Source organism: Oncorhynchus keta, chromosome 28 (assembly GCF_023373465.1).
Source record: "Oncorhynchus keta strain PuntledgeMale-10-30-2019 chromosome 28, Oket_V2, whole genome shotgun sequence".
In the NCBI taxonomy this organism is placed as follows: Eukaryota; Metazoa; Chordata; class Actinopteri; order Salmoniformes; family Salmonidae; genus Oncorhynchus; species Oncorhynchus keta.
In genome coordinates this window covers 28299501-28322395 of record NC_068448.1, presented here as the reverse complement: position 1 = coordinate 28322395, position 22895 = coordinate 28299501, and the positions used below count along the sequence as shown (strand labels likewise).

The window sequence follows — 22895 nt, the reverse complement described above, 5'->3', positions numbered from 1 at the left end:
TTGTTCTTTAACTCCTGTTCTATGAATTGTCTTTGTTGTTTAACACCAGTCTCTCCTCCTCATCACCCCCATTATCACTCAGAGGTTTTCTCCTTCTCTCTCCTTCTTCTCTTTTTTCTCACTCTCCTTTAGGTTCTCCTTTCCCTTCCTCACTTCCTCAGTTTCACAAGGGACAGGACTGCCCCCACTCCTACATCAGACGCATTGGCCTCTACCACGAACTGACGGGAAGGTTGAACCAGGATGGGAGCAGTGGTGAAGCGATGTTTTAGGCCCGCTCAGCAGCAGAGGACCGTGTGAACAAAACCTTGGGAGAGGGGAGTCCTGACAAGGGGGAAGCCAGGGTGCTGTAACCCTGGATAAAGCGGCGATAGAAGCTGGCAAACCCCAGGAATCGTTGCAGCTGCACCCTGGACGAAGGCTGGGGCCAGTCCACCACCACTCTCCCCTCCCTGTGATCCATCTGGACACTCCCAGCGGAGATGATGCACCCGTGAAATTGGATGGTGGAGCGATGGAACTCGCACTTCTCTGCCTTGACAAACAGCTGGTTCTCCAGGAGTTGTTGAAGAACCTGTCGGACTAGGAGCACATATTCTTGGGGGGAGCGGGAGAAGACGAGGATGTCATCAATGTAGACAAAGATGAACCAGTTCAACATGTCGCGGAGAACATCATTTACCAGAGCCTGTAACACAACAGGGGCGTTGATGAGGCCAAATGGCATGACCAAATACTCGTAGTGGTCGCTGGCCGTGTTGAATGTGGTCACCCATCCCCCTCCCGGGTTTGCTGGGTCAGTCATGGCTAGTTTGTACTAACACGTTTGAAGGTAAGACCCAGGTGAAGACTGTCGAAATAACAAAAGTTTATGCTGGTAGGTATGAATGAACAAAACGAACTGGCAACAGACAAACAGAGAATACAGGTATAAATACACAGGGGATTTTGGGCGACACCTGGAGGAGGGTGGAGACATTCACAAAGACAGGTGAAAAAAGATCAGGGTGGGACACCTTGCTGCTATTCCATGTTGGAGAATCTTGAACATGGCTGTCTCCATCTTCTGGTCAAACTCAGAAAGCACATTTCAAAATTCCAGAGGTGAATTTGACAAATATTTTCTAATATACACTACCGGTCAAACGTTTTAGAACACCTACTCATTCAAGGGTTTTTCTTTATTTTTCTTATTTTCTACATTATAGATTAATAGTGAAGACATCAAAACTATGAAATAACACATATGGAATCATGTAGTAACCAAAAAAGTGTTAAGCAAATCTAAATGTATTTTAGATTTGAGATTCTTAAAATAGCCACCCTTTGCCTTGATGACAGCTTTGCACACTCTTGGCATTGTCTGAACCAGCTTCATGAGCTAGTCACCTGTAAGATTGCGCCGAAGAGGTTGGTTGACGTTTTACATGCCCGTAATCAATTGTGCTATTTTGTTTGTTTCTTTGCATTGTTTGTAACTTATTTTGCACATAATGTTGCTGCTACCGTCTCTTATGACCGAAAATAACTTCTGGACCTCAGAACTGGTATTACTCACCACGAACTGGAAGAAGCTTTTTCCTTTAACGAGTCCGACGAGAAAAATATACTGCTTTCCTGGGAACAGGCCCAGATCCCTGTCATTTGTGTGAATAAAAGGCAGATGAAAAGAGGATGCATATCAGGCTTCCTTTTGAGAATCCGTAGGCGAGGGAGTAAACTCCCACTGCCATCAATTCTACTTGCTAACATGCAACATGGAAAATAAAATTGATGATCTACAGTGAAGTATGGTGGTGGCAGCATCATGCTGTGGGGATGTTTTTCATCTGCAGGGACTGGGAAACTGGTCAGAATTTAAGGAATGATGGATGGCGCTAAATACAGGGAAATTCTTGAGGGAAACCTGTTTCAGTCTTCCAGAGATTTGAGACTGGGACGGAGGTTCACCTTCCAGCAGGACAATGACCTTAAGCATACTGCTAAAGCAACAATTGAGTGGTTTAAGGGGAAACATTTAAATGTCTTGAAATGGCCTAGTCAAAGCCCAGACCTCAATCCTATTGAGAATCTGTGGTATGACTTAAAGATTGCTGTACACCAGTGGAACCCATCCAATTTGAAGGAGCTGGAGCAGTTTTGTCTAGAAGAATGGGCAAAAATCCCAGTGGCTAGATGTGCCAAGCTTATAGAGACATACCCCAAGAGACTTGCAGCTGTAATTGCCGCAAAAGGTGGCTCTACAAAGTATTGACTTTGGGGGGGTGACTTTGGGGTGGGGGTGAATAGTTATGCGTGCACAATTGTTTTTTTTTTTATTCCAAGTTGTAAGGCAACAAAATAGGAAACATGTCAAAGGGGGTGAATACTTTTGCAAGCTACTGTAGCTACCTTTTTAAAAAGGTCAGTCATGATCATTAATGAGAAACTGACTAAACTGCCTTTCGTTGATTATATAGAACACATTTAATTGTGAAAGAAATCAATTATATCTATTAAAATTCTTTAATAATATTTATTTATGTTATTTATTTGACATTTTGCAGGATAAAATCTCTTGAGATGCACCATTTCATTTTCAAGAGTGTAAAAATAAAATAATACTCAGTAACAAAAATAATGGCAACTACTATCTTATAATAGTAACAATTAAATGATATATTTAAAAAAGCATACATTAAGAGCATAATAAAGTAATTTTTGTACAACTACTAATAGGCCTACAGCTAATAAAAACTACTGCTACAATTACTAATACAACTAATAAAAAACATGTACCTATAATATATACTGTACATATATACTTACTTACAAATATCTTCACATGGTGATGTTTCTACTAAAAAACAGAAACAGTTTTTTCTTAAAAGTAACAATTCACTGTGTGGCTTGGGGTTAAATGCCCCACTCCTGTAATTCTCACAGAAACCAGTTTATGTCATCGTTTTTTAAAACAGATGCAACTAGTTTTGCTCAACAAAAAAATGTAGTCTCATCCCAACTTTTTAAGTTGCTTCAACAAAACTATTTTGAAGTACAAATCCCCCCTTGAGAGAATTGAGACGTGGATTGTGTATGTGTGCCATGGGCAAGCCAAAATATTTAAGTGCTTTTGGACACAGTATGGTAGTCGGTGCCAGGCGGACTGGTTTGAGTATGTCAAGAACTGCAACGCTGCTGGGTTTTTCACGCTCAACAGTTTCCCATGTGCATCAAGAATGGCCCACCACCCAAAGGACATCCAGCCAACTTACTTTTAGTGTTGAAGCATCATCCAGAGTTTTTTTTTTGGTCAGAATTCCATTCCTGATATTTCTTTGGCAGGCTTAGGTGCTTGCATTAGCCACATAGTGGTAGTGGCCAGACTCACCCAAAGACGTGCTTCAAAAAATCGCCACATAAAATTCTAGACTATTACATTTTCGGGGAGGCTGTAGAAAAATCTGATATAGTTTTTTTCTGCAAACTTGTAGTGGAGTATAGACCTGAGGGCACACACGTTGTGAATTCTGTAATGAATGTATTGTAATGTTTTTAAAATTGTTTAACTGCCTTAATTTTACCAGACCCCAGGATGAGTAGCTGCTGCCTTGGCAATCAAAATGCAGTATCCCTATAGCTTTAAAAAAATGTTGCTTGACCTCTAGCTTCCTATATTCCCCCTGAACCTAAATTGTTTAATACTATTATGCTTCTCACACATGCTCTCAGAACCACATCACCAATGCTACAAATTAAAATCAATACAGTTCTCATTAAGAGGTACTCACCACCTTGCAGATTCAGAACATTATTGGAGTGTATTAGCTTTGAGTCATAATGATTTTATGAGTGAAACTGTGTTTTATGCTTGCAGCCTGGACCACTGATGTCATATATGCACCCTTATTGTGACACAGTAAAGGGGAGGAGTCAGTCAACATCCTGAACATTGATACTGCTCCAATCTACATTATCCATGGTAAAATAAATCAGTTTTATAAAACATACTTGTAATTTGAGAAGATCATTGGCCAAAATATTTCCCAAATTATCACAGAAAATAACAGTGCAGCCTACCAGAATGTAATATGCTATCTTGTATCAGCTATTGAAGATATCTATTGATTCAGTCATTGACATACTGTACTTAATCAAAAAGTTAAAAAATATACATTTAAGATGAGATATTTCTAAATATTAATGAAATCAAATACTGTAAAGATGTTCATTTATTGCCACATTACATGTCATACAAGACAGAGTGCTTCACAATCATTCATAAGCAAATCTCCCAAATGAAGCATTTCTTTAAACCTGATCAATAATACTGGAACTGCCATTAACCAGAAAATATAAATTAATTACGAGTCACCTAAACTTTTTCAGAAAACATTTCATTCTGTTTACAATGATGTTTCTCTCTTCCCTTTCTTCTTTGGCTGTAATCAGAGAAATTCAACACAAAACTAACTCAGAGGCCAAGATGTACTGCATGGTCAATGTCAACATCATCCCTCATTCACCAGCATAGAAAGAGACACACTGTATTGACTCTACAGAGGAAACTATGTACACCAATATCCTCATAGTCAACCACAACCCTGAACACATTCACACACACCCTATCGCAGGCACTATACATTTGCAAAGAAACTAAAGGGTATATGAAAGTCATCCAATGTGATTGAGATTGATTCTGTGTGCAAAACATTGTCAACCGCTGATTTATTTGGCTATGCTCTGTCTATATACTAAGTGTATTTAGAGCTGGCACTAGAGTGACAGGCTCCGAGAGGTTCTGGTCAGGTGTTCCTTTGCTCTGAAGAACCTTCTGTCGATGCCTTTCCTCTTGTCGCTTTTTCTTCACCAAGTGCTGCTGCTCTTTCCTCTGCTTGTTTGAAGCCTGAGAGAGGGGTAGAAAATCAGGGGGTCAAGATGAAAAGGGGGAGACTTCATGTTTGTTCTGAATTAAATTGAGAAATGCAGGTCTATTTAATCTGAAACTTGAATTGAAATAGTCACACAGACTCAGAATACTGATACAGAACTGGGATTTGAGTGCTGAGCCGTCGTATAGCGATAACACTCTCCGGCACGTCACATATACCATTACAACTCCCCACATGAGACCAAGGTTCAATCCATGTGTTCACCTTTCCCACTGTTTCTCCAACTTGCCTGTCTCCCCATCTAATTTCCTTACTGTCTGAATGGAATGTGTTAAATTACAAAATAATATATATTTTTAAAGAATTAGAATTTGAGCATCTTACCTTGGATTTGTGTAGGTTGCCTCCATCAGGTGGAAGTTTGTGATCACTGCATTCTGTCGCTGCCTCTCTACACGCAGAGCATGATCCCGAGGCACACTGGCCGTGACACACTTGGGCTGATAGCTCAGAATCCAACAGCCACCCAGCGTTGATTGTGGCGACACTCAGCTGAAACAGATTCTCCTCTTCACCTGAGAGACATAGCACACAACACACATGGGGTCAGTTGCAGTGAATATATCAGATGCTCCTGTTGATCATTATCAAGAGGTTTTTGGTTGGTAGCTCCCTCTAAAAGATGGAAATCCCCAAAACAGCCAATAAACATCAGTTGTATTTATTAGCAATGTTTATTATAAGAGGTAGGCTAAGACTGCAGACAAATTAAAGTTTGATAGGGAGTTGGGGTTAGAAAAGGACCCCAAACAACTAGTATACACTGATAATCAGAATGCACTGGGGGAGAAGACACTCACAGTTCGGGCCCATGTTCTCCAGGGAATTTAGGATCACATTGTCCTCCTCTGAGGAGGTGGGCGAGGGGGCTTTCTGGCTGGCTGTCACCAAACTCACACTGCCCACTAGAATTATGTAGATTCTGAAGGGACAAGAGTGGGGGGGGTAAAGGATATTGTGAGAATAGGACTAATCCAAAGGACAAAATATTTGGTAGTGTGTTTTAGCTGAAAGGGTCGTTTTCGTACCTCTATACGCAGCTGAGCAGGGCTCTCAGAGTTGTCACCGAATGGTCTTACACTGTCGTAATGGTCTCCATAGCGATAGGCAATGTGTAACTCTCGGCCAATCAGCTTCTCAGAGCCATTAATCTGAATTGAGGAAACATAATGAGTAGGAACTATCAATAGGGGTATTTCGTACATTCTGTTTCATTAGAAGAGGACTTCAGTTTAAAAAACAGTAGTGTGCCAGAATGTGGTCTCGTGGTAGGACCATATATACCACCTTGCAACAGGGGATTCACGCCTCTCCTCGCTGACTTTTTCATATATACCCTTCTATTTTGTACTACGCCCTTATTTACTTTCCTATTGTTCTTTCAGAAAAAAATTATAAGAAACTAAAAAAAAAAAAATAGGCCTACTTAATGAGATTGGGATCTCCTTTAAAAACAAACAAAGTCAAATAAAGTGCTTACCCAATTGTGCATTGCTCTACCCTTTATACAGCTTAATATCTCTAGCCAAAAGTAGTAAACTATATGGGCAATAGGGTGTCATTGAGGTTACTACCTCCCACAGTGGGGTGTTGAGCTGATGAATGACCACTTTAAGCTGTTGGCTGCGGGCGAACGCCACAATGGCATCATTGCCAGCAAAAGTGCCAGGCTGGGAGAGGTTTGACACTGAGAGGAAGAGAACAACATAACAACAGAGAGAAACATTAGTGACAAGACCTTTAAAGACAATATTTAGGTTGACTTGCATGCTATCAGAAACTTGGGCAGCCAACAACATTTTCACAAGCAAATAGTATTTGGTTTCTATCATATTGGGCAATTTCCTTACAATGCTGTGCGAAGGGCACATCATCCTCCACAAAGGGCTCAAAGTCCTGCTGGTGTGACATCATGTACTGCACAGTCTCCTGGCGCAGGCGCAGGTGTCCCCGAGAGTGTCCCTCCAACTGGTCACCCAGAGCCCGGAACAGGCAATTACTACAGGACGGACACAGTATTAGTCAACATTATAACATACATTTATAATAGCACTTTGGTGGCATTCCAGGCTGACTACATTTCAGACTTTGCATTGCATCAACCAATGATTACATGCCACATCATCAATTACAGTCTGGCATCAGAATGCTATATCATATGATATGTGGTTAGCTGATATGTTAAATACCTATTGCGTTGTGAGGTCTGGCAAGTGTCTGCAATGTAGTCAGCCTGGAACGTGGTCCTTCTCTCTCTGAATCTTACCCATCTCCAGGCACCTCTCTCAGTTTGAGCCCCAGCGCATGGAGCTGGTTGGAGAAGCTGACGAACTCCTCTCCATCATCCCTGTCCTGGGGCCGGTTCTTACGGTCCTTTGCGATTGCCCTGCGCGCGGACCGCTCATCCCGCTTCCGCTCCACGTCACACTTCCTGTTTCCACCACGCACTGGCTTTCCTGTCTGCTTCCGAGACATGGCTGCCGGGCCTACAGACACAGATCTTTACAGATGCAGTAGATCTCTCAGTCATTCACTGGCACATGCAGTTGGGTTACTTCCACACATGTGGAATCCTGTGTTTCAGAAAGAGGGAAAGAATAGAGATGAGAGTTTGAATGCAACTTAGAAAATGAGCTACAACGTGTAACAACTCAGTTACTTCCACATTTCACATACACTAACTGGGATAGTAGCCAGCTACAAAAAGATGGTTCATATTAGCTAGTTACAGTCATTTGATACGTGGCACAGCAGGCAATTGCAATTCCAAATGGTTTAGCTAATTATGATGTAGCTGTCTAGCTCTCAAACTGTAGGCAGCATTCTGCCTTCTCTTAACTGTTTTCAGCCTTCTGCTTCGCCCACGACTGGCTCATGTGAACTACAATCCCAAAGCTGTTTTTTTATTGTTCAGAAACGTCAATATCATCGCTTGTGATAGAGCTTTCGAAACATATGGCCTTTATCTTTCATAAGCGAGAAACTATCCTTAAAATCAATATATATATATACTTACTGTAGCAGTTCTGCACAGATCCATACATCTATGGGTGCCTCAATCCACAAAACTACACTTCTGATAAACTTCCCGAGTTATGCTTAGAAACAAGTGTTTGGAGCACACTAGATAGCTAATTAGCACATCTTTTTTCATTAAACAAGCGCTGTAACATGGAGATATGGTCATGTGGGAACACTGAGTTACACCTTTTTACAGGGCGTAGGATTATCTATTTAACCTTTCCTTGTATTATTATTTCTCGCTGATATGAAAGATCCTTATGCTTCCAAAACCATACCGCAAACGATGCGTTGGGCGGTTAACAAAACTACTCCATAGAGAAGACGCCTTCATCCAATGACTTACACTATATATACAAAAGTATGTGGACACCCCTTGAAATTAGCGTATTCAACTATTTCAGTCACACTTTTTTTTTTTCACCTTTATTTAACCAGGTAGGCAAGTTGAGAACACGTTCTCATTTACAATTGCGACCTGGCCAAGATAAAGCAAAGCAGTTCGACAGATACAACGACACAGAGTTACACATGGAGTAAAACAAACATACAGTCAATAATACAGTATAAACAAGTCTATATACAATGTGAGCAAATGAGGTGATAAGGGAGGTAAAGGCAAAAAAGGCCATGGTGGCAAAGTAAATACAATATAGCAAGTAAAACACTGGAATGGTAGTTTTGCAATGGAAGAATGTGCAAAGTAGAAATAAAAATAATGGGGTGCAAAGGAGCAAAATAAATTAATGAAATACAGTTGGGAAAGAGGTAGTTGTTTGGGCTAAATTATAGGTGGGCTATGTACAGGTGCAGTAATCTGTGAGCTGCTCTGACAGTTGGTGCTTAAAGCTAGTGAGGGAGATAAGTGTTTCCAGTTTCAGAGATTTTTGTAGTTCGTTCCAGTCATTGGCAGCAGAGAACTGGAAGGAGAGGCGGCCAAAGAAAGAATTGGTTTTGGGGGTGACTAGAGAGATATACCTGCTGGAGCGTGTGCTACAGGTGGGAGATGCTATGGTGACCAGCGAGCTGAGATAAGGGGGGACTTTACCTAGCAGGGTCTTGTAGATGACATGGAGCCAGTGGGTTTGGCGACGAGTATGAAGCGAGGGCCAGCCAACGAGAGCGTACAGGTCGCAATGGTGGGTTGTATATGGGGCTTTGGTGACAAAACGGATTACACTGTGATAGACTGCATCCAATTTGTTGAGTAGGGTATTGGAGGCTATTTTGTAAATGACATCGCCAAAGTCGAGGATTGGTAGGATGGTCAGTTTTACAAGGGTATGTTTGGCAGCATGAGTGAAGGATGCTTTGTTGCGAAATAGGAAGCCAATTCTAGATTTATCTTTGGATTGGAGATGTTTGATATGGGTCTGGAAGGAGAGTTTACAGTCTAACCAGACACCTAGGTATTTGTAGTTGTCCACGTATTCTAAGTCAGAGCCGTCCAGAGTAGTGATGTTGGACAGGCGGGTAGGTGCAGGTAGCGATCGGTTGAAGAGCATGCATTTAGTTTTACTTGTATTTAAGAGCAATTGGAGGCCACGGAAGGAGAGTTGTATGGCATTGAAGCTTGCCTGGAGGGTTGTTAACACAGTGTCCAAAGAAGGGCCAGAAGTATACAGAATGGTGTCGTCTGCGTAGAGGTGGATTAGAGACTCACCAGCAGCAAGAGCGACTTCATTGATGTATACAGAGAAGAGAGTCGGTCCAAGAATTGAACCCTGTGGCACCCCCATAGAGACTGCCAGAGGTCCGGACAGCAGACCCTCCGATTTGACACTGAACTCTATCAGAGAAGTAGATGGTGAACCAGGCGAGGCAATCATTTGATAAACCAAGGCTGTCGAGTCTGCCGATGAGGATGTGGTGATTGACAGAGTCGAAAGCCTTGGCCAGATCAATGAATACGGCTGTAATGTAATGTTTCTTATCGATGGCGGTTAAGATATCGTTTAGGACCTTGAGTGTGGCTGAGGTGCACCCATGACCAGCTCTGAAACCAGATTGCATAGCAGAGAAGGTATGGTGAGATTCGAAATGCTCGGTAATCTGTTTGTTGACTTGGCTTTCGAAGACCTTAGAAAGGCATGGTAGGATAGATATAGGGCTGTAGCAGTTTGGGTCAAGAGTGTCCCCCCCTTTGAAGAGGGGGATAACCGCAGCTGCTTTACAATCTTTGGGAATCTCAGACGACACAAAAGAGAGGGTGAACAGGCTAGTAATAGGGGTGGCAACAATTTCTGAAGATAATTTTTGAAAGAAAGGGTCCAGAGAATCAGCCCGGCTGATTTGTAGGGGTCCAGATTTTGCAGCTCTTTCAGAACATCAGCTGAATGGATTTGGGAGAAGGAGAAATGGGGAAGGCTTGGGCGAGTTGCTGTTGGGGGTGCAGTGCTGTTGACCAGGGTAGGAGTAGCCAGGTGGAAAGCATGGCCAGCCGTAGAAAAATGCTTATTGAAATTCTCAATTATGGTGGATTTATCAGTGGTGACAGTGTTTCCTATCTTCAGTGCAGTGGGTAGCTGGAAGGAGGTGTTCTTATTCTCCATGGACTTTACAGTGTCCCAGAACTTTTTTGAGTTAGTGTTGCAGGAAGCAAATTTCTGCTTGAAAAAGCCAGCCTTGGCTTTTCTAACTGCCTGTGTATAATGGTTTAGCTTCCCTGAACAGCTGCATATCACGGGGGCTGTTCGATGCTAATGCAGAACGCCATAGGATGTTTTTGTGTTGGTTAAGGGCAGTCAGGTCTGGGGAGAACCAAGGGCTATATCTGTTCCTGGTTCTAAATTTCTTGAATGGGGCATGTTTATTTAAGATGGTTAGGAAGGCATTTAAAAAAAATATCCAGGCATCCTCTACTGACGGGATGAGATCAATATCCTTCCAGGATACCCCGGCCAGGTCGATTAGAAAGGCCTGCTCGCTGAAGTGTTTCAGGGAGCGTTTTACAGTGATGAGTGGAGGTCGTTTGACCGCTGACCCATTACGGATGCAGGCAATGAGGCAGTGATCGCTGAGATCTTGGTTGAAGACAGCAGAGGTGTATTTAGAGGGGAAGTTGGTTAGGATGATATCTATGAGGGTGCCCGTGTTTAAGGCTTTGGGGAGGTACCTGGTAGGTTCATTGATAATGTGTGTGGGATTGAGGGCATCAAGTTTAGATTGTAGGATGGCTGGGGTGTTAAGCATGTTCCAGTTTAGGTCGCCTAGCAGCACGAGCTCTGAAGATAGATGGGGGCAATCAGTTCACATATGGTGTCCAGAGCACAGCTGGGGGCAGAGGGTGGTCTATAGCAGGCGGCAACGGTGAGAGACTTGTTTTTAGAGAGGTGGATTTTTAAAAGTAGAAGTTCAAATTGTTTGGGTACAGACCTGGATAGTAGGACAGAACTCTGCAGGCTAACACCGCCCCCTTTGGCAGTTCTATCTTGTCTGAAAATGTTGTAGTTTGGAATTAAAATTTCAGAATTTTTGGTGGTCTTCCTAAGCCAGGATTCAGACACAGCTAGAACATCCGGGTTGGCAGAGTATGCTAAAGCAGTGAATAGAACAAACTTAGGGAGGAGGCGTCTAATGTTAACATGCATGAAACCAAGGCTATTACGGTTACAGAAGTCATCAAAAGAGAGCGCCTGGGGAATAGGAGTGGAGCTAGGCACTATAGGGCCTGGATTCACCTCTACATCGCCAGAGGAACATAGGAGGAGTAGAATAAGGGTGCGGCTAAAAGCAATAAGAATTGGTCGTCTAGAACGTCTGGAACAGAGAGTAAAAGGAGGTTTCTGGGGGCGATAAAATAGCATCAAGGTATACTGTACAGACAAAGGTATGGTAGGATGTGAATACAGTGGAGGTAAACCTAGGTATTGCGTGATGAAGAGAGAGATATTGTCTCTAGAAACCTGTTGCTCACAGGTGTATAAAAATCGAGCACACAGCCATGCAATCTCCATAGACAAACATTGACAGTAGAATGGCCTTACTGAAGAGCTGAGTGACTTTCAAAGTTGCACAATCATAGGATGCCACGTTTCCAACAAGTCAGTACGTCAAATTTCTCCCCTCCTAGAGCTGCTCAGATCAACTGTAAGTGCTGTTATTGTGAAGTGGAAACATCTCGGAGCAACAATGGCTCAGCTGCAAAGTGGTAAGCCACACAAGCTCACAGAACTGCCTCTGGAAGCAACGTCAGCACAAGAACTGTTCGTCAGGAGCTTCATGAAATGGGTTGCCGTGGCCGAGCAGCTGCACACAAGCTTAAGATCACCATGCGTAAGGCCAAGCGTCGGCTGGAGTGGTGTAAATCTTTCTAACATTGGTCTCTGAAGCAGTCGAAACGCGTTCTCTGCAGTGACGAATTACGGTTCAACATCTGGCAGTCTGACAGAAGAATCTGGCCCAAGGCATTATGCCAACTGTAAAGTTTGGTGGTGGAGTAGGAATAATGGTCTGGAGTGGTTTTTCATGGCCCCTCAGTTTCAATGAAGGGAAATCTTAACGCTACAGCATACAATGACATTCTAGACAATTCTGTGCTTCCAACTTTGTGACATCAGTTTGGGGAAGGCGCTTTCCTGTTTCCGCATGACAATGCCCCCGTGCACAAAGCGAGGTCCATACAAAAAAAGGTTTGTCGAGATCTGTGAGGAAACACTTTACTGGCATGCACAGAGCCCTGACCTCAACGCCATCGAACACCTTTGGGATGAATTGGAACACCAACTGCGAGCCAGGCCTAATCGCCCAACATCAGTGCCTGACCCCACTAATGCTCTTGTGGCTGATGGAAGCAAGTCCCCTCAGCAATGTTCCAAATCTATTTGAAAGCCTTCCCAGGAGAGTGGAGGCTGTTACAGCATCAAAAGGAGACCAACTCCATATTAATGCCCATGATTTTGGAATGAGAGGTTTGAGGAGCAGGTGCCCACATACACTACATGACCAAAAGTATGTGTAATGAAATGGAACTGAGAGTCATGATCAAGGACCTGTCATGCTAGCTAGCTGGTAGACCTGGCATCCTGGGTAACAGCAACAGCTGACAGGGCATAGAGATCCTATTATATTAGCATATATTATATTATAATGCCTAATTCTGTGACGGGTTGATTTCGACAAGCTTGAGCGAGCCTACGGCTGCGTCAGTAGGCTGGACAATAGAACGAAAATAAGGCCTGTTTTTTCGTGATTACTTCAAGCAGCTGGGACATATGGTAATATTGTGAAACTGGGCTGCACGGCGGATGTAATGAAGTAGTTATCAGAAAAAAAGCGGTGTTAAACATTTCATGTGTTCAGCCTAACGTTAGTGGACTGGCCAGTTGACGCGTTACCGTAGCTAGCTATAGCTAATTGCATTCGCTGATCAGCAACTAGCTAGCTTACGAGCAACTTATGTCAGCTGGATATAACTGCAAGAAAGCTAGGTTAGCCGACTTTTTAGCTAGGTAACTAGTTTGCAAACGTTAGCTGCTAATGCTACTGGCTAGGTTTGTTAGCCAGTTGGCTAGCTCCAGTCTCGTTCTCGCTGATTTCGAGTTAACCACAACAGTGAATACATGTCAAGCCATCAGAATACAACGATGGTAACAAGTTACTCACATTCCACAGAAAACACCCGATGATACTCAACGAACGTACTGTACTACGTTATTTTTACCTAAATAAGATCTGACTCATGAGCTTGTTTACAATTGCTGTTCAGCGCCACCATCTCCGAGTACGGAAGTGTGAGTGCATCAAATCATATCAACAGGTCGTTTTCAATAAAACGTCACAATACGTTTGATTTGGCTGCAAGTAGACCCCCAGCTCCACTAAAACCATTGACAAACTACTTGCCGTTTTCTAGGGATTGTTAAATACATGTTATAACTATTTGGTTTTAATTTCGTCACCTATTGAGCATAATCAGCAACGACAAATGTCCGATTATTCAATGCAAAACAATGCGCACATTTAGCTGTATCATCAGAGTTATACTGCAAGTAATTGCATGCTTTTCATGATGAGTAAACATTAATGATGCATAATAGAAAATGCCCGCACTGAAGATGTCTATATTGGTCTGTTAAAACAACTACTTTTGTGAAAATGTTTTTTACTAAATGCATTTGAGTATTTACAAGCATTTGTAATTTGAGTCTGATAATTATTTGTACTAAACAGTTAATCTGATAATACTTGTGAAATATAACAAATATTTGCTTGATATTTTTTCCACTTCCTTTGAATATTTAGCAATTGAAACTTATTTCTATGTGTTAACTGAAACGGTCTATTAAATTATTTTACATGTTAGTAGGTGCTCTTATCAAGAGCAATTTACAGTAGTAAGGCCTACATTTTAGTACTGGTCTCCCATGGGAATCAAATCTATAACCCTAGTGTTGCAAGCACCATGCTCTACCAACTGAGCCACATATCATCACAATCCACTTGATGTCTCAACGTACTCAGGTCTACAGGTACCAAACCTAGATGACCAGCCTATGTACAATACAGTAATGTACATTAAGTGGTTTGTAAGGATGTTATAGTAATATTTTCCATGTTATTTGATCAAGAAATTATTTAATTTGATGTGGATGTTTTGTGTCTTTGTCCATCACTTTGCACCTTTGAGGATTGGGTTTTGTTCTTTCTGGATTCTATTAGAATGACAATAGCAGAGAAAGGGACAGGGCCACAACTCGTACAGTTCCAACTACTGAATCCTGCACAGATGTCTATATTGGTCCGCTGATACTAGTAAAGGCCCAGTGCACTACTTTTGTGAAAATATATATCTTTATATTAATATATGTTTTAAATTATGATTTTCAGGGGGTGCTACAGCACCCTCAGCACCCCTACTTCCCGCGGCTATGTACCACGGTAAATGGCCCTTTTGCTGTTTGATAGGCAGAGCCCACAAAAGATGTGAAATTAACCGAAACCCCTCATAGTTGTCAGGTATAGTTCACTTGTATTAAATATTACTCAAATATCCAATTAATGGTGGCCTATATTAAGAGATATCATGAGGCTACCCTACATGTCTGAAATTACATGATCAATTGATGTTGTATAACTGATGATAGAGCTAAATGTGTGCAATTGTTTTGCATGGAATAATCAGAAATGTGTAGGTCTGACTATGCTCTTCAGGAGGTGATGATATTACAACCAAATAGTTAACATGTATTTGACAATCCCTTGAAAACAGCACGCAGTTGTCAATGGTTTTTGGAAAAGCTATGGGTCTCCTTGTTTCACAACAGAGAAATTGAACACTACACCTTTTTGTGATATTTTATTGAAAATGACCTATTCGTAAAACGTTCAGCTAACAATAAAACCCCTACTTCAACTGTGTTGATAAATATGAATTACTTGATTTTCACTAAGCAAGAATGGTTTAGCTAATGTTAATGTAGAGAAATTGGGGATAGAGTGGGGCACAATAACAGGGAAAGACAACCCCTTGGCAATCATCTTTACAACAGTTACATATCTTTGGTCATTGTGTAGGCTAGGCCTACTTATTAAAGTTGTGGTTAAGTTCAGATCAAGCTTTCTGTGCTATAAAACAACTTTGCATATCTACCAACTGAGATATGAAAATTTGGTTGGTACATGACGGTCAACAGTCATCAAACGAACAAGCTCTGAATCATGTTAATGTCAGAAATGTGTGTGTTACAGTGTATGACTCAGGATAAAGTGAAAATGTCTTATATTTTGATACCCCACAATGCAGGCCCTAATTTCCAGTCCTCTCCTCCTTATGACAGATTGCAGTTGGAAAGAGTCTTGTGGAGGAGGAGTGGGTTGAGGAGGACAGAGTGTTTGCTGTGGAGAATACCATCAGACATTGTCACAGGACCAAAAAGTGCATCAGCAGGCATTGGAAGGAAAGAAGACGGTCTATATAACAAACACATTCCAGTGTATACCTTCCCAGTTGTATTAGATATTGGCATTAGAAACTAAAATGATGTGTTCTGGTTTACAAGCTAGGAATGTATTTTCTTGTGTATTTGTTTATGCATTGACATCTTGTACATAAAGTAGCTATCTGCTTTGTTTAAAGTGTAAAGGGATATACTATACCTGCTCTACTCATTACCTTAGCCCTATATGAGAAGGTAAGGATCAACAAGGTTAACATGATGCCCCTTTTACTATGTGTAGCCTATACAGTTCATTGTTACTAGCTAGTAGTCAGTTAGCCACTGCTAGCAGTCATCACCATTAACTCAGACATCTGCCAGCCTCAGCCCGGTCAATTCCTGCCAGTCTACACAGCGCGATATCAACCCAGAGCATATCGGGCTGCTTTTTCTCTACCACTTCTCTGGAATCCTACCGCAAGCTCTGAACCTTTACTCTGGATCATCACAGCTATCTAGCTGCTATCCAAGAGGCTACTCCTGGCTAACGTTTCTGTCCTGAAGAAAGCACCAGTTAGCCTGGAGCTAGCCTCGAGCTAGGCCCATCTCCCGGCTAGCCGAAGAAATCCATCAGACAATTCCTGGGCTTCAATACCTCTTTTGCCAATTGGCCTGGACCCTTTGCTGCCGACACAAAGCCTCATCCATCACGACTGGTCTGCCGACGTAACCGTCTGAGGGGGTTTCAACAGGCTCGTCCGTTGCGACGTCCCCCTGAGGCCCATCTGCTAGCCTGCCATCCCCGGTCTGCTAGCCCCGGTCTGCTAGCTGTCTGAATCGCCGTGCCTCCAGCCGTGCCTCCAGCTCGCCTAGCTACTCACTGGACCATATGATCACTTGGCTACACATGCCTCTCCCTAATGTCAATATGCCTTGTCTACTGCTGTTTTGGTTAGTGATTTTTGTCTTATTTCATTGTGGAGCCTCCAGCCCTGCTCAATATGCCTTAGCTAGCCCTTTTGTTCCACCCCCCTCACCTGGCTTAAATGGTGCCTCTAGAGACAAAACCTCTCTCATCATCACTCAATGCCTAGGTTTACGTCCACTGTACTCACATCCTACCATACCCTTGTCTGTGCATTATGCCTTGAATCTATTCTTCCTCACCCAGAAATCTGCTCCTTTCACTCTCTGTTCCGAACACACTAGACAACCAGTTATTTTAGCCTTTAGCCATACTCTTATCCTACTCCTCCTATTTTCCTCTGGTGATGTAGAGGTTAACCCAGGCCCTGCAGCCCCCATTCCCCAGGTGCTCTCATTTGTTGACTTCTGTAACCGTTAAAGCCTTGGTTTCATGCATGTTAACATTAGAAGCCTCCTCCCAAAGTTTGTTTTATTCACTGCTTTCGCACACTCCGCCAACCCGGATGTCCTAGCCGTGTCTGAATCCTGACTTAGGAAAATCTTGAAATTTCCATCCCTAACTGTAACATTTTCCATCAATATAGAACTGCCAAAGGGAGCGGAGTTAGCCTGCAGAGTTCTGTCATACTATCCAGGTGTGTTCCCAAACAATTCGAGCTTCTACTTTTAAAATTCCACCTTTCCAGAAACAAGTCTCTCACCATTGCCGCTTGTTATAGACCCCCTTCAGCCCTCAGCTGTGCCCTGGACACCATATGTGAATTTATCGTCCCCCCCATTTATCTTCAGAGTTCGTACTGTTAGGTGACCTAAACTGGGAAATGCTTAACACCCTGGCCATCCTACAATCTAAGCTATATGCCCTCAATTTCACACAAATTATCAAGGAATCTACCAGGTACAACCCTAAATCCGTAACCATGGGCACCCTGTTAGATATCATCCTGACCAACCTGCCCTCTAAATACACCTCTGCTGTCTTCAATCAGGACCTCAGCGATCACTGCCTCATTTCCTGCGTGCGTAATGGGTTTGCGGTCAAACGACCACCCCTCATCACTGTCAAACGTTCCCTAAAACACTTCAGCGAGCAGACCTTTCTAATTGGCTTACCCGGGCCGGGTATCCTGGAAGGACATTGACCTCATCCCGTCAGTAGAGGATGCCTGGTTGCTCTTCAAAAGTACTTTCCTCTTCATCTTAAATAAGCATGCCCCAAGACTTGACTGCCCTTGACCAGCACAAAAACATCCTGTGGCGTTCTGCATTAGCATCGGATAGCCCCTGCGATATGCAACTTTTCAGGGAAGTCAAGAACCAATAGTCAGTTAGGGAAGCTAAGGGTAGCTTTTTCAAACAAAAATGTGCATACTGAAGCACTCATTTTTTGATCCTCATTTTTTGATCCTGGAGCACTCACTGTTTTGTCCCAAACAGTTTTGGGACAAAACACTGTAAAGTCCATGGACAATAAGAGCACCTCCTCCCAGCTGCCCACTGCACTGAGGATAGGAAACACTGTCACCACTGATAAATCTACGATAATCGATAATTTTAAGAAGCATTTTTCTACGGCTGGCCATACTTTCCAGCTGGCTACCCCTACCCTGGCCAACATCTCAGCACCCCCTGCAGCAACTTGCCCAAGCCCCCCGCTTCTCCTTCACCCAAATCCAGACAGCTGATGTTCTGAAAGAGCTGCAAAATCTGGATCCCTACAAACCATCTGGACCCTCTCTTTCTAAAATTATCTGCCGGAAATGTTGCAACCCCTATTACTAGCCTATTCAACCTCTCTTTCGTATTGTCTGAGATCCCCAAAGATTGGAAAGCTGCCACGTTCATCCACCTCTTCAAAGGGGGAGACACTCTAGACCCAAACTGTTATAGACCTATATCCATCCTGCCCTGCCTTTCTAAAATCTTCGAAAGCCAAGTTAACAATCAGATCACCGACCATTTCGAAACCGTACCTTCTATGCAATCTGGATTCCGAGCTGGTCATGGGTGCACCTCAGCCACGCTCAAGGTCCTAAACGATAACCGCCATTGATAAAAGACAGTACTGTGCAGCCGTCTTCATCGACCTGGCCAAGGCTTTTGACTCTGTCAAACCAGGCATCCTATCAATCGCCGCATTCTAATCGACAGACTCAATAGCCTTGGCTTCTCAAATGACTGCCTCGCCTGGTTCACCAACTATTTCTCAGATAAGATAGAGTTCAGTGTGTCAAATCGGAGGGCCTGTTGCAAGGACCTCTGGCAGTCTCTATGGGGGTGCCACAGGGTTCAAATCCCGGGCCGACTCTTTTCTCTGTATATAGCAATAATGTCGCTCTTGCTGCTGGTGATTCTCTGATCCACCTCTACGCATACGACACCATTCTGTGCGACACCAAAACTCCAAATGAGCTTCAACGTCATACAACACTCCTTCTGTGGCCTCCAACTGCTTTTAAATGCTAGTAAAACTAAGTGCAAGCTCTTCAGCCGATTGCTGCCTGCACCTTCCCACCCAACTAGCATCATCACTACTCTGGACGGTTCTGACCTAGAGTATGTGGACAACTACAAATACCTAGGTGCCTGGTTAGACTGTAAACTCTCCTTCCAGACTCACATTAAGCATCTCCAATCCAAAATTAAATCTAGAATTGGCTTCCTATTTCGCAACAAAGCCTTCTTCACTCTTGCTGTCTAACATACCCTCCTAAAACTGACTATCCTACCGATCTTTGACTTCGGCGATGTCATTTACAAAATATCCCCAACACTCTACTCAGCAAACTGGATGTAGTCTATCACAGTGCCATCCGTTTTGTCATGAAAGCCCCATATACTACCCACCGCTGCGACCTGTATGCTCTCGTTGGCTGGCCCTCACTACATATCCGTCGCCAAACCCACTGGCTCCAGGTCATCTATAAGTCTTTGCTAGGTAAAGCCCTGCCTTATCTCAGGTCACCAGGTCACCATAGAAACACTCACCCGTAGCAGGCGCTCCAGCAGGTATATTGCACTGGTCATCCCCAAAGCCAACACTACCTTTCCTTCCAGTTCTCTGCTGCTAATGACTGGAATGAATTGCAATAATCACTGAAGCTGGAGTCTTATATCTCCCTCTCTAACTTTAAGCATCAGCTGTCTGAGCAGCTTGCCGATCACTGTACCAGTACACAGCCAATCTGTAAATAGCACACCCGACTACCTCATCCCCATATTATTATTTATCCTCTTGCTCTTTGGCACCCTGGTATCTCTACTTGCACATCATCATCTACACATCTATTACCCCAGTATTAATGCTAAATTGTAATTATTTTGCCTCTATGGCCTATTTATTGTCTACCTCGACTACTCTTCTACATTTGCACACACTGTACATAGATTTTTCCATTTTGTTTTTCTATTGTGTTATTGACTGTAACTCTGTGTTGTTGTTTTTGTCGCACTGCTTTGCTTTATCTTGGCCAGGTCACAGTTGTAAATGAGAACTTGTTCTCAACTGGCCTACCTGGTTAAATGATTTAACCCTCATCTCAGCAAATAGTGTACATTACTGAAGAAGACACAAGTACAATCATTAGTTAAGTCAACTTAAGTCAAGTCACAATTTATTTAAAGTCCATTTCATAAAGTCTCAATACACTTTGCAGAGAGTCCATTGAAACAGGCAGGCAGTCAGGAGGGTGGGTCAATGGGTTGACTGACATTGGATCCTGGACTGTGTGAAGAAGGCTCACAGGCTCCTAGCAGAGGATAGTGCGAAAAGCAGTGAGTTAGGGAAGCAGGGAGTTAGTTGAATGAATAGGGGATGAACAGATACATATCATTGAGGAAAAGTGTTAGATTGTGTTATTCTTCTTAAGTACATAGGCCACTATTTATTATTGTGGCCTAGAGGAACAGCAAAGTCAATCTATTCAAAGACAGATTTTCGAACAGGAAAGTTGGTCAACACAAAAAGCAAAGAGAGAAAGAGGGAGAAATCCGTTGGATGTGGTGCTTTCCATGGTACTGAACTAGTTAACCTCTGCGGGATTGGTGTCCCTAAACCGGGACAGCTGTTGCTCAATATGTGATAATGTGACAAGAATGACGTAAACATCAGCCAACTTTCCGGGACATAGTGTCACGCCCTGGCCATAGAGAGGCTTTTATTCTCTATTTTGGTTAGGCCAGGGTGTGACTAGGGTGGGCATTCTAGTTTCTTTATTTCTATGTTTTCTATTTCTTTGTGTTTGGCCGGGTGTGGTTCTCAATCAGAGGCAGCTGTCTTATCGTTGTCTCTGATTGAGAATCATACTTAGGCAGCTTTTTCCCACCTGTGTTTTGTGGGTAGTTATTTTCTGTTTTGTGTTTCTGCACCTGACAGAACTGTTCGTTGTTGTTTTGCTCTTTGTTATTTTGTTCAAGTGTTTGGAAAATAAATCTTGAACACTTACCGCGCATTGGTCCACTCCTTCTTCATCAGACAAGCGTTACACATAGAAATATTTTATATGTGCAGAAAGCTTAAATTCTTGTTAGTCTAACTGCATTGTCCAATTTACAGTAGCTATTACAGTAGCTAAAAAATATCCTTTGCTTGAGGATAGTGCACAATGACAAAACACATTTATCACAGCAACTGGTTTGATACAAAGGTTCTACAGCTGCAAGGCCTCTGACCGCAAGGCACTTCAGGGGGTAGTGCGTAGGGCACAGTACATCACTGGGGCAAAGCTGCCTGCCATACAGGACCTCTACACCAGGCAGTGCCAGAGGAAGGCTCTGAAAATTGTCAAAGACCCCAGCCACCCAGTCATAGACTGTTCTCGCTATTACCGCATGGCAAGCAGTACCGGAGTGCCAAGTCTAGGACAAAAAGGCTTCTCAACAGTTTTCACCCCCAAGCCATAAGACTCCTGAACAGGTAACCAAATGGTTACCCGGACTATCTGCATTGGGTGTCCCCCCAACCCCTCTTTTACACTGCTGCTACTCTCTGTTTAACTTATATGCATAGTCACTATAACTATACGTTCATGTACATACTACCTCAATTGGCCCGACCAACCAGTGCTCCCACACTTTGGCTAACCGGGCTATCTGCATTGTGTCCCACCACCCGCCAACCCCTATTTTTACGCTACTGCTACTCTCTGTTCATCATATATGCATAGTCACTTTAACCATACCTACATGTACATTCTACCTCAATAAGCCTGACTAACCGGTGTCTGTATATAGCCTTGCTACTCTTATTTTCAAATGTCTTTTTACTGTTGTTTTATTTCTTTACTTACTTACTTACTTACACACACACACACACACACACACCTTTTTTTCGCACTATTGGTTAGAGCCTGTAAGTAAGCATTTCACTGTAAGGTCTACCTACACCTGTTGTATTTGGCGCACATTACAAATAAACTTTGATTTGATTTGATTAACCTCTGTAGGTAAATAATGTACTGACATTCAGTAATCTTGCTCTGATTTGTCATCCGGAGGGTCCCAGAGATTAAATGTAGCATAGTTTTGTTTGATAAAATAAATGTTTTACTCAAATGTAGGAACTGGGGTCTACAGTTTGACCTCACTTCTGTCTCTGGCTTCACACCTACCCCGTCTGGCCATCTAGATGTGTGAAGGTTAGTGTATTTTCTGTAGGGAAGCTAATAATCCATCATGTATTACATTTCTGGAAGTGTGTAAACTTAAATTTGTTATTACTATAGCATTTTTGTATGTTCTCTATAGTTATGTACTCGAAAATGTATAAATTGACCAATTTGGCACATGTGGGCAAACTCCTGGCAAACTTTAATATGCATAATATTGTGTCATGATGTAATTCTTCACTGAATTGGTCTGAAACGTTGCACACACACTGCTGCCATCTTGTGAACAACATCAAAATTACACATAGAATTCTATCTAAATGTATGGTCTTTCTCTTGCATTTCAATTATTATTTTTTTTAAATAGAAAACTCATGTTTTTTGTTGTTGTATTATCTTTTACCAGATCTAATGTGTAATATTCTCCTACATTAATTTCCCATTTCCACAAACTTCAACATGTTTCCTTTCAAATGGTATCAAGCATATGCTTATCCTTGCTTCAGGTCCTGAGCTTCAGGCAGTTATATTTG

General features: G+C 42.6%; 1 protein-coding gene across 1 annotated transcript; it reads right to left on the bottom strand.

Moving 5' to 3' along the window:
* Positions 1–4193: 4193 nt before the first annotated feature.
* Positions 4194–13722, bottom strand: otud3 (OTU deubiquitinase 3). Its single transcript, XM_052484219.1, has 9 exons — positions 13557–13722; positions 7198–7504; positions 6782–6930; positions 6506–6618; positions 5960–6082; positions 5732–5853; positions 5542–5546; positions 5256–5446; positions 4194–4885 (listed from the first exon to the last, which is right to left on the bottom strand). Exons 2-9 carry the CDS (start codon positions 7404–7406, stop codon positions 4727–4729), a joined length of 1071 nt encoding a protein of 356 aa, XP_052340179.1. The 5' UTR covers positions 7407–7504; positions 13557–13722; the 3' UTR covers positions 4194–4726.
* Between the last annotated feature and the right edge of the window lie 9173 nt (positions 13723–22895).